This window comes from Perca flavescens, chromosome 13 (assembly GCF_004354835.1).
Source record: "Perca flavescens isolate YP-PL-M2 chromosome 13, PFLA_1.0, whole genome shotgun sequence".
Classification (NCBI taxonomy): Eukaryota; Metazoa; Chordata; class Actinopteri; order Perciformes; family Percidae; genus Perca; species Perca flavescens.
Window position 1 is genome coordinate 8,045,835 of NC_041343.1, and position 16,607 is coordinate 8,062,441.

The window sequence follows — 16,607 nt, forward strand, 5'->3', positions numbered from 1 at the left end:
GCAACAATACAGCTTCATTCTTACTTCAAAAAAATAAAACATTTATCTAAAAGTTTAAAGTTTTAAACTCAATCAGCTACCAGGGAAATGTTTCCCAATTCACAATTTCAGGTCAGACAGGGCCATTCTGCACAGTTTGGTGTATTTGTATTGATTAGAAGGCTAGTATTTGTCTTAATAATAAATACATATTAACGTTTGGTAATTTATCATGAAATGTTTTCTGCAAGGCTGCAGTGTGTGATTAAGATCCTCCTGAAATTGCAAAGCAGTAAAAACAGCAAAAACAATAGTTCTGGTCTGGGTGTCTGAGTGCACAGGCATGCATACAAACATTCAAATGTCAGAGGGCTTACACTGGACTCTGTCAGCTGATTACAGCCCTTTGTTTTGGAATGAGGAATTCCATGGCGGTCTTAAAGCAAAGAATTTAAAAGAAAACCAAAAGCAAGAGCGAGCGGTAGTATGCATTTCCCCCCACAAAATCACATGCATGCTTGAGGGTAATGATGTGTCTCACCATAACTGTGTGGCACTTGACAGTCAAATCAAAGTGACACATTATAGCACCATGCTGTCCATTTGTTTATCCAGCTACTGAGCTACTGATCAGAAAATTGGGGGAGATGTGGGTATGATGTGTACCACCAGCACCCAACTTGCCACATAATTACACAGCAGGACGAGAAATGTTTCGGTATTTGTTTCTAACGGGCCCAAAAGGATTAGTTGTGTTAGCTCAAACAGTGCCTTTACTTTTCCCAGTGCATTCTGAGCTGCCAGGTGTAGTGGACTAAAGACCCACCTTGGAAGGGGCTGGACGCTTGCTGAGCCAGAGTGAGGTGCTCCTCCGTCAGATGGTAGACAGGCTGGTGCTGGTTGATCTCCACACTCGTGCACACGTTGCTCTCACCGTGCAAGAAGAAGGTGAAGGCGCAGGATAGGTGCTCGCTGGGAGGAAGAAGAGAAGAAAAAGAAAGGGAGGAGAAGAGTCACTTGGGATCAGGTTACTTAAATATGCACCTTTGAAAGGAACGACTATGTGCAATGAATAACTCCAATAGTGTGAGGTGGAGAAGTGACTACTGTGGGGAGCAGATCAGATAGTCTTTTTTTTTTTTCATCAAAGGCTACAATTAAATTAGGGCTGTCAGCATTAACGCGTTATTCGCGATGCAATTAAGGGCAGAGCATAACGCGTACATTTTAATCGCATGCCGCCATTTATTAATTTATTTTACACTTCACTCTGCTTCGTGTCGTTCCTAACAGGCTACTATTTTGACCCTTTGCTGCACCTTTACTTATCAAGCTGCCATAGTTCATAACAACTCCTGCTGCTGCAGGCATGATGGAGAAAGCAGCAACGTAATTCTGAATGGCGCTTTTATTTTCCAAAACTTCCGGACGGCTCGTAGACAAGTCGATAGCCATAGGCACATTGTGTAAAGCCGAAATAAAATATCACCGAAGCACGTCAAGCTTGAGCTCCACCTACGAGCTAAGCATAGTACAGTTAATGTGACTCAGGTTGATGCTAGTGGGCTCAGGCAAAGCACTATTTTTGGAGAGTGCTACTCGCCGACCTGTTGATGAAACCAAATCCCAAAAAATTACTACAGCTCTTGCGAAATGGGTGGCAACTAACTGCAGACCTGTCAGCATCATAGAAGACCATGCACACACAGCCTGTAGTGCACGGAGAAAGCAGCCCAACTGCAACTGCTGCAAAGTGCAAACGCTGTCTCATTAACCAGTTATCAAAATTATTTAGAAGTTACTGCACACTATATTGACTCTGGTAAGTAACCGAAAACCGAAACGCAATGCCAATAGGGCACCGGTGCCGACGTAAACGGTCTGAAATGCTAAATAATAGAATGTTAATCATGTGATAAAACCTGCGATTAACTATAGAAATTTTGCGATTAATCGTGATTAAAAAAAATGTATCGTCCGACAGCCCTAAATTAAATCTTTCCTCTCATTCAAGTTTTGTTTCAACATGACTGAGACTCTTGATAGGAAAGATTAAGCCAGAGATAGATACAAGGGAGTAAAAGAAGACCCTAGTAAGCTGTGTACCCTCTGGTGATACAAAGATTGTTCTGATAGCTGGACAGTTCTATTTTCTGATACAGCTACACACAATAGTGAAGTTTCTGCATCCTTCACTCCATTTGAGTTTAGAGACTTAAACGGCTATATAAAAAGGTCAAGATGCAAGTAAGTAAGTCAACACAGCGGTGCTCACAGGTGGTGTGTGTGTGTGTGTGTGTGTGTGTGTGTGTGTGCGCGCGCGCATCTGTCCGTCGAGTGTGGTTAGCGCTGTGTTTAAAACAAAGGGGCAAGCCCTGACTAACCCTGGCTTTCTAGGCAATACACTCAGACACAACAGTATATTCTCTCTCCCTCTCCCCCTCTCTCTGCTTACAACAACGCCTGCCTGTGCCAGTCTGACCTCAACAGCACACAACAAAAGTGACAAGTTGAAGAAGAAACAGAAAGCAAGGACAAGGCAGACAGAAGGAGAGAGAGCAGAGTAAAATGCAGGCCATTGTATGCAGGCTTTCCTCTCTCTTTCAGCCCGGTCTCATCCATCATACACACCCGCAAACGCACACAAATCACACAAATGCAGAGAGTGCGAGAGACAGCGTAAGTGACAGATGACCAAATGAAAATGGACGCTGTGAATTTGGAAGTGGATCAAAGAGGGTTGCCTCCTCCGAAGATTTGGTTAAGCAAATATCAGTTCTCTCTCTCGCTCTCTCTCTCTCTCTCTCTCTCTCTCTGGCACACCTACTCTGCAGAGGATTAAAGAGAAGGAGCAGAGAGGGGGAGCAACGCAGATAGAGATATGGGGGGAGAGAGCGCACTTCAATAAGATAATACCACCTACGTAGTGGAGAGATACCCTAAGCCCCCCAGAGCTTGACATTCATCTTACACCCCTTTTTTCTGTAAAAATAAGGTGGTGCTAGTTATTTAATGTCTATAAATGTATGATATTCATATTCTACAGTTGGAAGCAAGAGCAAGAAAAAGAAAGAGAGAAAGAGAGAGAGAGAGAAAGAGAGAGAGAGAGAGAGACTTAGATATGCATGTATACAGGTATTGGACTGCTACTGCCATGAAATGTAAGTATGTTCAGACTCTTTCAAGTCGGTCTTAATACAATATTCACATGCGTATATGTAAATTGAAAGCGCTATGGATCACGGTAATCATTCCTCCTGTTTGTACTGGCTGTATAGCAATCCTGTCCTATCGTGACTGTCAGTCATGGCGGACAAAATCAACAGTCCTTATCCTGTAAAACTAGACACAAAACAGTCCTCCATTCTGTAGTTTGGCAGAAGCAAATATGAGGCTTCTGCAGTCTGAATTAAACTAATCAAGTGGGTATCTTTCAAAGTTATGGTCTTTTCAGTACTAAATTCCCTTGTAAGGTTTCAACACAAGGTTTTAGGGATGCACCAAATCCAGATTTTTTGGATTCGGCCGAATACCGAATCCAGTGGTTAAGATTCTGCCGAATCCGAAACCCAATACTGATACCTACTCCCATCCTCAGTCCATTAACACAGTATACACACTATTGAAGTAAACAACGTCCACAGCCTCTAAAATAGTTAAATGTAACAACTTAATGTTGAATTCACACGCTCTTTTCACATCGTAGGAAAGCACATCACTATCGCCAGATGATTTTCGCTAACCAGTGTATGATGAAGGCATAGCGCGCGTAGTGCAAGCGTAGGGTTTGGTGGGAAAAAAATTCCAAGGTTTGGCAGAAACCCAACTGCGTCAAAAAGCCCAATATTCAGCCGAAGCCGAATCCTGGATTTGGTGCATCCCTACAGGGTTTCCTTGTTGAGCTGCACATAAAGGGAATACAGAAAGGGAAAATGACACTAAAATGACAGTAACTTTGAAATATATCCACTTAATTTGGCTAGGCTGCATTTGGATGACACACTTCATGAAGAAACACTGCCAGCTCAGACATTTGAATAAGGTCACTGTTGGTGCAGCTGCTAATAACGTTCGGTTGTCCAGCAGAAAAGTTGGACCGGACTCAACCTCTGCCTGACCACAATGGGACATCCGGAAAGGCGCGGTGTTGGCCAATCAAATACACGTAAGCGCACATTCCTGGAAGATTACTTTATAACATGAACGCCATATTTCTAGTGTTAAGCTCGCTATCATAGCGGCAGCAATCATTTTTCATCTTTCATCATGCCAGCTTTCCAGAGTTGCTCTGCAGTGTTTTGGCATCCGATAAGCCTTCAAACTCAGGTACACACCCCCACCAACTCACCAGCTTACATTTTCTTTTAATGCAGGGCCGATTTTGGTGTGAATGCCCACTTATTTGTGACTGCTGAAGCCTCACATCAGCCTGAGCTGAACATTTTTGCACGGAAGAAGAACTAAAAAATAATCTGAACCCATCCTTTAAAAGGGAGGCTTAACACCAGAATGTCATGTAATGTCATGTCAACCATGCAGGCCAGATCAGGTTGTGGAGCAAACTGCTGTCTATCAGATATCAGATTTTTCAGATAAGCCAATTTACAGTAGAATCCAATCCTCCAAATTAATTACATTTGTGCCACAAAGATTATATCAAGTAATTATGTTTTAAGTCAAACTGAAAGAAAATGTAGGCACAACTGAAAAATATTACCCGCACATGACAAATATTGTGTTAATGTTTTTTTCAATTAAAATGAAAACAATGCAAAAATGATCATTCCCTACAATATCGTGATTCATATGGTAATTGCAATATCAGTTTTGAAACAAATACATTTTAAGTACAAATATTATGAACATCGTTATGATTCCTAATGCAAAATACTAAGAAATAACAAAAGGTTTGATGGAAGAAAAAAAAACAGTTAACAAGGTGGTTAAGTATTGTTTTGGGCCTCATTTAATGTTGCTCACCATTTAGGTAATTAGGGTGTGCATTTATGTTTGTAGTGTGTGTGTGTGTGTGTGTATATATAGGTGTGTGTGTGTGTGTGTGTGTATATGTGTGTGTGTGTGTGTTTTGTGTAAAACACTCTCCAGTGCTGGGGCAGGGCATGTCACCCAACCACCTGGAGCGTGTGTGAGAAAGAGCATGTTGAAAAATAAAGATGGAGGTTAGAATGATAGCCAGGCACGATTCTCCCTCATTTGCACAGCATTGAGCCTAATACTACAACAGTGGCAAACTTGGAATGAGACAGGCTGGAAAGGGCTGGTGGTGTTATTTAAGGCTAACCTGAAAAGAATAAACCATTTGTTTTTGGGTGAGATGGATGAGCTGGTTACCCTGTCAAGCAATGCCTAGGTTGCCATTACAATGGTGCGTTCTTTTTATCTTGTAATCGCGACTAGCAGCTTGAGTGTGACGTCACATCAGTGTCGAAAAACGAGAAACGAACTCGGGGTCCTCTGAGTTCAGACGACTTGACAAGTCGTATATACGACCTCGGGGGCGTTCTTTTTGCAACTTCCGCTTCGTAACTCCGAAAAACGACTCGTAGATCGACTTCGGTGGACAAAAAGAACGCACCACAAGAATGTAGCAGCTGACCAGCAGGCCATTCTGCCATCACTGTGGTGTATTTATGTACAGGAAATGGCCTAGAGAATGACAAGAAGGGGAGGAAAGGAAAAGCAAGTGAGACATGGATGACAACAGACGGGAAAAAAATGTGTTGTTGTATTCTGCAGAGATCAACAGAACTGCAGTCTGCCATTCTCCTCTCACGCATAGAAAACCTGACACTACACATTGACACACATCTGTGTTTGCAGGGCACTTGGAAGCTTGAGGTGGAGGGCTGCCATCTGTGGCTCAGCAGGCAGAAGTACAACATGGCTCCCTCACACACAGAGCAGTCTGTACAATCGCATTTGTTAAGAATTGATTTCAATCCAGTATGATACTGTCTGTGTCAGCTGACTGGTTAAGAAGATTATCAGACATGCCAGCTGTTGACATTAAAACTGGCACATGCTACATGATCACATTACTATCCGGTAGTGATTAGAGAATGACATCTTCTATGAAAATATCACTTTACATATTGTAAATGTCAATGTTAAGGATTCTAAAAAAATCTGTCGGTCTACTTGTATAAACATCAAATATGCAGCTGCGGTGCAGACAAAGATTTTACACTTTGCTTATTTAAATTGAATATTTCAGGTCACATGAACACCAGAAAAAAATCCTGTATCGACCATTTGGATACTAACTTGCAACTTAGTTGCAGAGTGTTTGCCGACACAAGGGTGATTCAAATGTCAACAGGTGCTCGGTAAGCCCTTGGCCAAGTAAGCATCGAAACATCGATGAAAACAACACCGGCACATGACAAGTTTCCTCACCACTGCGTCTCTCGCTGACACACAAAAGGATTTAGCAAAGCTTGTGCTGTGATAAACTGCAGCACAAGCCTATTGGATCGGTCAGCGGGTCCGGGTACAGGAGTGTTCACTGCCCCTGTCCACACGTGTGACATACACAAACACGCAGCATCGTGCCAAATTCAATTCTTCTGCAAACGCCCACAGCCTGCTGGTGAGACACAGCACACACACACACACACACACACACACACACACACACACACACACACACACACACACACACACACACACACACACACACACACACACACACACACACACACACACACACACACACACACACACACACACACACACACACACACACACGTGGGCTGAACATACACTGGCAAACAACAGCTGGTAAGCATGGTGGGAATGTGTGTGTGATAGCTGACATTAGGTGAGTGAGGAAGTGTAGGCACGGGGAAGGCGAAGCACTGATTTAACAAGTATTTTCCCATATATTATTACAGACCGAAGAGACTATTTGAGTGATTTCCAAAGATGTATGTGTCCGGGCCCTAAAACAGAATTTGTTTTTGAATATCATTTAGTAATACACCTCACTTGTTATGTAGGGAAGGGGAAATCTTAAAAGGAATAAATCAACATTTTAGGAACATTTTGGGAATACTTATTCACTTTCTTGCTTTATTAGTTTCTGTTTACTATCCTTTCGAAAATCCCCTTTGCAACTGTCAAACAAATCAAACCACAACAAAAGACATTACAGTTAAAGACAGACAATTAAGAGCAGAGTGCTCCACAACAGCATCACCAACAAGCAAGAATAAAAAAAAAAAAAAAACAAGATGCAAGAGACACAGCTATCCTATCGCAAGGATTTGTTTAACAGAGATCCATTGGGAGGTATGAAGGATCTCTGTGCACGGGTAGTACGCAAAAGGTGATACCCTGTACCTCCGTCCTGATGGTAGCAGCTCATATTCACCATAGAGAGGGTGTGATACGTCTCTGAGGATCGTCCTTTCCTCACTACTCGGGACTCACCAAGCAGTGACATACTGTGTTGTTGTTCACCTGCAATCTTACGAGACGTATTAACAATCATATTCAATTTGTTCTAGTTAACTACAGACAGTGAGAAATACCAAGCAATAAAGCAGAAAGCTAGAATACTCTCCACAAAGTAACAATGGGGGAGAACCAGTATCTGTCTGTTCACTCCAAACTGTCCAAGCTTACGCTAGGGTTGGGCAGTAAATCGAAATTTCAATCACAATTACGGCTCCTAAGGATCACAAAAACACAATAATCAAGAAAAAACTACTATTTTGCACATTACGTACTGCAAGTAAACACTTACTTTGTCTTGTGTTCTGAATGGAATTCAGTGTTTTCACATTTGTTTAACTTTTTCACGGTTTTTAATTGCATCATCTTTCCAAAAGTCGAGCAGCCCTGGCTTACACAAAGTATTATTGTTGTAGTCCTCCCCTTCAAATGGCACCTGTGTTTAAGTTACATGACAGTTTTAGATCCGTTCTAGATATTTATATTTTTAAAACTTCAATACAGTCACCATTAATAACTACTTGTTGGTGTGTCCTTCTGCTTGCTCTGAAATTTAATATCATTTCCTTAATTGCCTTTTATTCAGCTGAGGAAAACTGGCCTGACATCAATCAACAAACTCATCCACGATGCTTTGTTTTATTTTCAGTGATCAAACCAACAATCTCTGTGTCACTAGCAAATGGAACACTGAAACGAGAGTTAGATGCTGAGAGTTAGATGTGAAGACCCACACTTCTCACATGTCTGTACAGTACATATCAGAGCTACAGCGAGCAGTCAGTGCTGGCCAGGCACAGTGACGTCCTGAACCATTCCTTTAAATGAACATAGGCACCCCTGTAACGTTCTCCATCTGCCATAACTCCAAATTAAATCATAACGAAATTATTATTTCATTTGGAAATAATTTCTTACTTTGCCTAAGGGTCTCCAGGAACCCCCTGAGGGTCCCTACTCCAGGACACGTTGTGCCTGTTTAAGTATGTCAAACCTGCCTCAAGACTTAGGTTCTCAGGGACTTTAGAATGTCATCTCCCCTGCAGCGAGATGCTGCTTGCACTTCAAAAAAACAAAAAGGCCAAAAACCTAGGCCAGTGTTGAGCACCACAGAAAACTAAACTGTCCCTCTTTAAACGACTAAATATGTCTTATCTCATTTGTTTGCTCTATTATTAGAGGAATTAAATGCATAATTTTAAAGATGGAAAGAAAATATGAAATACAGCAGGCTGCAGTGTACCAAAATACTCAGTTAAAATGCCTTCAAAACAACTAGATGCTTGTCAGAATACCGTTCATTAAGGAGATGTGTGGGATCATGTTTCTCTCTCTCTCTCTCTCTCTCTCTCTCTCTCTCTCTCTCTCTGTGTGTGTGTGTTATCATATTGAGAGAGAAGATAAAACGGAGGGAGGGTTAGCGTTGTAGCCTGACAAAAATCCACAAGACCTTTTAATCACCTTTTCTTTCTCTGTCTCCACCTTTCCGCCCACTCCCCTCTCCTCTTCATCTATTAACTGGCAAATAGACTGGGCTGCTCTCTGATCTGCTCTCCTTTCCCTCTCCCAGCCGTCACACACAGCGTACGCTCGCTCACACGCCACTGGGATTGCCCACAGAGGCACTCCCTGCTCCACCTCTCACACGCAAATAGCCGGTGGCCTTTGGCTCGGTAAGGAGACAATAAGATAATCCAGTGAGGATTTGGAGCGGGGCCCACACACAAAGGAGGGCAGGTGGGCACATTTGCCTTCAGCTGGCATCCCATGGAAATGAGGTGCCACAGCCCAGTGGCGACCTGTGCGGCTGCAGGGAGTGGGCTGCGTGGGACTGACAGCATCCATCAGTGTCACACGGATGGTCTGCTGTGCAGCACACAAACAAATGATCAGCCATTTAACCATCCCATTATATGACATTTATGTGAATTACATCTCGTTTCTTGGCAGTACAAAGAATAAGCCTTTTGACATTTTACTTCATCTGAGAGCTTATTCACTCTACCTGCACCAGCTGACACACTGAAGCACAACAGCATCCACCTGCTTTCAGTTTCCTCAAACATTCCTAAATAGCACTGGACACTATATTCCGTTTCCCACTATTTGCCATAATTCTCAAACTCTCTAGGGATGCAACTGAGAGACTGATTTATATTTTCATTAACAATTGATTTGCAGATTATATTCTGGATTAAGAGCCCAAAATGACGTCTTCAGATTGCTTGTTCTGTCTGATTAAAACAATGACTCTGTAAGAAACACCATCTCATTATCTTCTGTGAGTTATCTGTACCGAGGTAATTGTTTTTACAAGCCTCTGATATTTTTAACTAATCCACATTTTTCCGGACATAATCACTTATAGGCATTGTGGCAACACACACACACAAAGACGCACTCACACACACGCAACTTGATTTAAGGTGAATCAAAAGTGAAATGAAAGCCAAAGGACTATCCGTGGAAGATATGAAGATAGAGAGGGGAGAAAAAGGAAGGTGTCTGCAGAGCTGAAACATTCCACAGAGGTTTGTTGGGCTTGGCATGCTGCACTCTATGAACGGAGCTTCCGTTTAGCTGATGTACACAACAGCAGCAGCAAGTAGTGTCCTTACTACTGGGGAGAGTCACCCTTCCATCTCTCCATTTTGCAGGGCTGGACACAGCAGTCAGCTCTGGTCTGCTCTGGTCTGCTGTGTCCATGGATATATCTGCCATGTGCAGCAGCGTGTTGTTACGACCTGGGACATGTAAACATGTTTTGACTGGTCATGTGCTGTTGCAGTGACAGAACGTGCTGGCATGGGCACAGTTTCTGGCACAGTATTATCAAACAATGCTCCTGGAATTAAAGCGTACTATACCAATCAGCCACCACTGGAACAAGGCTGAATCATTTTGACAATGGACAGGGCCGCAACTAACGATTATTTTCATTATCGATTAATTTCATGTCTATTAATATCTCGATTAATGGATTAGTTGTTTAGTCTATTTAATGTCATAAAATGGTGAAAAATGTTGATTAGTGTTTCCCAAAGCCCAAGATAACGTTCTCAGATGTCTTGTCTTGATATTAAGTTTACTGTTCTAGAGGAGTAAAGAAACTAGAAAATACTCACATTTAAGAAGCTGGAATCAGAGAATATTTGGAACAGATATGCATTTACAGTTAAAGTTAAAATCTTTTAGTCAAAATTAAGATTTTGTCTGACATGAAGTCAGAGTTAGCGTTAAGTGAAACAGAAGCAGAGGGACAGACACAGAGCTGTAGCCGAGCCAAAGTAGCGCACTTTTTAATTCATTAACTTTATCAGTTATCAGCAAATAAAACGCTGATACAGATAATCTGCCCAAAAAAAACAGCCCGATAATCGGCCAGGGACGATAATCGGTCTATCTCTAGTTGACAACTAATTGATTAATCTTTGCAGCTCTAGTAAGTTATCAAAGGTTTTTCTTGGAAGGCGCAAAGAGGCAGTGATACTAGAGTTTGCAAAAGTTTTTTTACTGATAGCCGTAGTCACCTTTCAGCACAAATAGAATGAGTAGAGAGGGGGTTCCCATTCAAATCAACGTAGCAGGATAGTCAGAGCGGTGGCCATTTGTATGTGTACCATTGCAATGGGCTCGTTTCCGTATAAACCAACTTGCAGCAAGTCGCGGAAGGAAGTTTTGCAGTAACGGCCAAACGAGCAGTGGAATAGTAACGTTACGAGGCACAGAGAGCCAACCGCTGAATGTGTTAAATTTAACAATTAAATCCTTCATCCACACACTCTTGTCAAAGGGTAAAAAAGCACATCATTATAGTCAGATGACCGGCAACGTTGTCCAGCTGGTTTTCTGTGACCAATGTGGTGTGGAGACATGGCTAGCTAGCTAGCCAGCCAGCTGCCCACTGGTTGGCAGAGGTGTCAAAAGTATTCACATTCATTACTCAAGTAGAAGTATAGATACTAGGGTTTGAAAAGACTTCTGTAGAAGTTGAAGTATCAACTCAAGCTTTTTACTCAAGTAAAAGTATAAAAGTACTGGTTTCAAAACTACTTAAAGTATAAAAGTAAAAGTAATGTAAGGGGGAAAAAAATGCCATTAAGAACAAAAGCTTAGCCCACCCCACCTCCACAAAAAAAACATTTTTCTAAAGACAGCGATCATACCTGCAAACTCAGAAGGGCTGAAAAAGGTGACACATTTCTTCTCTCTATCTCTATTATATATATTTAAAAATGAGCACCTTGTTCAATTGTATTTGTCTGTTCAAAAATATAAAACAATTTAAAAGTTGATCTAAATTTGAAAAAAGGAGCACAAGGCGACATTAAAGAACGGCTTGTGTATTGCTAAGGCCACAGGGTCAAAATTAAATGATTTATTAAAAATGTAATAACTTATTTCAGGTCTGAAATTCAGAGTCTGCACAAACCAATAGGGTGTCGAAATGGTATGTTTATACTTGACACCTCTGCTGGTTGGTGCGCTGGTTCCACCCCGCTTTCATGCTGCATTGGTTAAAGAAAATGAGGCGAACTGCAGGCTGTGTCCCTCCTCCTCACTCACTCTGCTCTCCTCCTGGCGAGCTGCAACACACTGCACGGCCCCAATGAAGTGTTGTCATCATAACGACTAACCACGTTAGCCATTTTCTTTTGCACTGGTCAAATGACCACAGAAAACAGCTCAATGTCCTTTCCACTCATTGAATTTCTATGGCAGAATTTTTCAAGGCAGTGCAAATTTGACTTTCATATCAAAGCCACATTACGAATTGAAATGGGGCAAGAAACCAAAATCATAAGAATGGTACATATTTTCATTAAATAATGGAGGTGGCATTTTGTTCAAGAGTCCAGGATAAGACAAATGAGGGAGGAAAGATACAAATAAGAATGAAGGTGGTAAATGGCATTGAATTAGAGGACACATTTTCAGGGTGATATCATCTTCCCTACTGTCTAGCCATCTGACCACTGGGAAACAACAGCACTGTCTGCTGCCAAAGTAACACAAGCACACAAAGCCCTGAGAGACGCACCAGCTCCCGCTTTAGCACACAGTTCACACAGGGGACGAGGTGCTAGAGAAAACACTAAACTAAAACTCTTAAGGCCAGCACATTCACGTACACACACTCGCGAGCTCTATTACTTTGAATCGATTTCCCTCTTTCACAATTGGAGAGGGAGGTGGGCCTCTTTGTATACGTCAGATTAAACTTAGAAGGGAGAGAGACATGGAAAGAGATAAGAAACGACAAGTGCATAAAAAGAGGAGAAATCCGATCCTCTGCAAGTCTATCATAGCCACACACAGATACAGCTGGAGCCAGCTAACGATAATACTGACATAACCCTGACAACGAGTCAGGTTCCAGCTCGCTCCCGGTTTAGGCTCTATTACATGCAAATGCAGACACAGAAGCATGCACACCCCAGGGTTCCTCTAATACACCTGCTGTCAGCTAAAAAGCAACTGTTTCACTCTGAGCCAGATACCTTTGCTCTTGTGGAGAAAAAAAAACAACATATTTTCAGTAATTATGCTCATTACCATGTTCACATAATCACTTTGCAACTGCATCGTGATACCACATCTGTTCCTTCCTGTGAAAGAGGCACCACTTTATGTATCACTGCAGTGTGATATGCATTTAATAGCCAAAATGTGCACTCTATTCAAAGAACAGAACATACTTGCTAACAATCTTTAACTGTGGAGCATAAACATCCTATAAACCTGCCAGTGAAAAACTGCACTTATGTGTAGTAGTATGATAAAAAGAATGGAATTTTAATCTTGTTTAAGCCATGCTCACGTTGAGCCATTATTAGGTCATCATGCCCTTAGTAATACGAGTTGTGCAGTTATAATAATAAAAGGGTCATTATCCAGAACCATGGCCAATTAGTCAGCCTCATCCTGGATTAAAGCTGGGCTTCTGCAGTTAACCCACAAAGCCAAGGTCTACTTTTGCCCTTTTTCTTTCAAATTAGCAGATATGCTTCCCTAACTGTATCCCAGAAAAGCGCGGAAAATGTTAACAGGGCAACATAATCCCTTTGTTTTACTGAACAAAATAATTACCTTGCAGAATGTCATATCAGAGGTCTGGTGACTCTGTGTAGTTAAAATAGACTTCAATTTCAGGTTCCAGGCCATGGTGCATGTAAACTTTTACTGAACTTATAATTCAATGTCTCATAAAATGACAGAGGATTGTGCTTTATTTCGACTGACAAAATGTAAAGCTCAATTTAAGTAGGAAGTTTGGTTTTTATGTCAAATCAAGGGGACATAAGAAACGGTAAATGTCATTATTTTCAAAAGTATTAGCTGGCAACATTAGCTGCAGTGGATGAGATATTTTCCAAGTAAATCACCTATGTGTGTTGACCTCAGTAAAATATAAGAAAGGAGACTAATCAAGAAAATGTTGCCTTCTCTTCGTGGAGAAATAAGATGTTCTTCATGCTCTGTGCTTGGCAATGGAAGTTTGCTTGTTGAAGTGTCGAAAACATCTGTTACACTAATCACACTCTCAATTAATGATGGGCGTAACACAGCATTGAAGTAACTACAACAGATTTATAATCAACAGCGCATCAGAACAACTACTGAGTAGCAGTATGCTTGTATTGTATTGTCTAATTCTATTAAAGAAACTGGAAAACTGGATTACAGACCTTAAGTCAGCTGAACCGTTTGAAACCACAAAGCAGTATTCCAACAGGCTAGATGTTAAAATGCATTTTTGACTCACTCCACTTAAACTGCATGACATTCCCTTCTTAGATATTACTTCAAATTACACACACAAAAAAAAAAAAAAATCTGACAATGGAATCAATCTATATTTACTTTTATTAACACTGAAAATGTATCCCATGTTAAATCAATTGAGCTTTGAAAAGAAAAAAAAAAAGAAAAAAAAGAGGATGAGCCATGAGTTGTTTTGGCTGATGGCTGCGCAGGGTTTTCTCAACAGTGAGAATAAACATAAAGACAGTATCACTTAGAGCTTCCTAATCTTGAAGATTACATATTCTGCAACTGTCAAATGTGTCTTCAGGACTCTTTATTTGCATTACTAGCCGATACAGAGAATTTAAACGGAAATCCTAATTTGGCTAGCACGCATCTGTTTGGAGTAACTTCAAGGTTTCTCTGGAGTTTGCCATACCCTGTGTTAAGCTTCCTTTAAATACAAAAGGCAGCCACCTTATAGTTTATAGTGATGATGTGAAAGGTCCAACACCATATAAGGGATTAGCTTTAAATGTGGCCATCTGTCTGAAAGTCTTGATTAAAGATGGTACCATAGCAATCACAGTTACTTAGAGAAGGACAGAGAGGAAGGGAGAGGGAGACAGGGAAGGAGAGACGCCTGACGGATTAACTATGACGACTTCTTCAGACCTTCACTTGGCCCCAACCCTGCCATTGCCTCTGGTCACATAGGAAGATGGGAGGAATGGGAGGAATGCACACTACAGCGGCTGAGGAGGCAGGGGTGTGTAAAGAAATAGGGGAACAGAGAGGGTGCAGAGGAAACCTAAGGACATAGGATTCCCTCCTGAACAGTGAAATGTGTCCCTGCTGCTACCCTTGAATTACACTGCTGACACAATATGGGTATCCTCAGTGCTACAACACATTAAAAAAAAAAGGCGACGAGGACTGTTAACTTTAGTAATGAGATATAAATTCTTTGTTCTCTCAGGGCCTCTAGCTGGCATTAGAAGAAATCGGGCAAGCATCCATTGGTGGGAAAATATTACAGCAAGGTGCTACGGGTTTTCTGATGCTCTCTTGTTTCTTCCCACTACTCGAAACATGGTAAGCGTTTTGGTCACTGTGCAAAAAGTGTCATGAGATATGACATGTCATACTGGCTTCTGTAAATCATAGGTTTCATTCATTTGGAAATGCTATACCTTGTTAATCATGATAGAAAGCCATGATACCAATTTTCTTTTATTTTTTATAGAAATGGTTTACTTATTTATGTCAGGTAATAACTTAAGGAATCAACCAGTGCGGTCAATATAAATAATGTGGTTTGCCTTGAGGCTGACAGTTCAAATGGGGGCTTAGGGTTAAAATAAGTATATTGGCAGAGTGCTACAAATTGGAGAGTCTTTGTAAGGTCAGTGATGCGAAAGACTTTGCTTTAAATTGAAACACAGAAGTGATGCAATGGGAAATGGACTATTAATAATGTATAATTGTGCAGCAATTAAGGAAATGACCCATACCAATGAGAAGCACTGGTGTTTTCCTTTAAGAGCCATATTTATCTTGTGGACAAGATCTCTCCAGCAACATGATATATCCAGAGCGCCGGGTCACATGGCCCCACAGCCCAGTCTCCCTGGAGTTCCTGCTGTTAGAGAGACTGATGAAGTATAGGGAAGACCAGGGGGTAGGGGGTGGAGTGTTGGGGGCGGGGGCGGGGCAATTAGGAGAGGTGCTGAGTTGTCCTGTATATCTACTGTACATCAGCAGTATCAGTCCATGTGCACACTACATGTTATATATGCAGTTTTGTCTGGCTGCATTTCACCAAAATGTGAATGTGCCAACTCCTCGACTGCCCTTGGTGTGGACTGGCTCGCATGCCGATTGTTGACGTGCATGTTTGTGTGTCCGTCTCCCTGTGTGTTTTTTGTTGCGCTGGGAGCAGGGAGGGGATAAATTTAGTGCTTTAGCCCCAGACTGGAGGCAGTGGCCCTTTATCCTGCACTGTCCTACTTAACAGAATGCTGCTCTCTGCTTCCGCCTGCCACAGCGCACCAGGACTCACACATTCAACCCCCCCCCACGTGGGAACAAAACAATAGAAGAAGAATGTGCTCAGCCACATAACGCACAGTCATGCAGAATAATGCAGACAGTCGCGTGTGTTTATGCAGGCATATTGGTTATTGTGTAATTATGGTTTGCATTCATTCATTCATTACAATTCACTCTTGTAACATGAGCTGCTGCACACTGGCCTCTTTTCATAACAGCTTGATTTTGTTAATGATGCTTTCAGTCAGACAACAACAACTAACTGCACAACCGACTACACATATTAAACACAGGAGAGTAGTGATCCAACACTCTCCTGATTGCCGCACAGTTGGAGTACATAGTAGGTCTTT

The 16,607-nt window shown here is 41.7% G+C and overlaps 1 protein-coding gene across 6 annotated transcripts in view; it reads right to left on the bottom strand.

Moving 5' to 3' along the window:
• The window catches only part of med13a (mediator complex subunit 13a), a 139,548-nt gene that overhangs the window by 41,263 nt on the left and 81,678 nt on the right, over window positions 1–16,607 (bottom strand). For all 6 annotated transcript variants that reach the window (XM_028595642.1, XM_028595638.1, XM_028595641.1 and 3 more), the window contains one exon: window positions 806–951. In XM_028595642.1, the coding sequence (XP_028451443.1) occupies window positions 806–951 (146 nt within the window). The remainder of the gene's footprint in view (window positions 1–805; window positions 952–16,607) is intronic.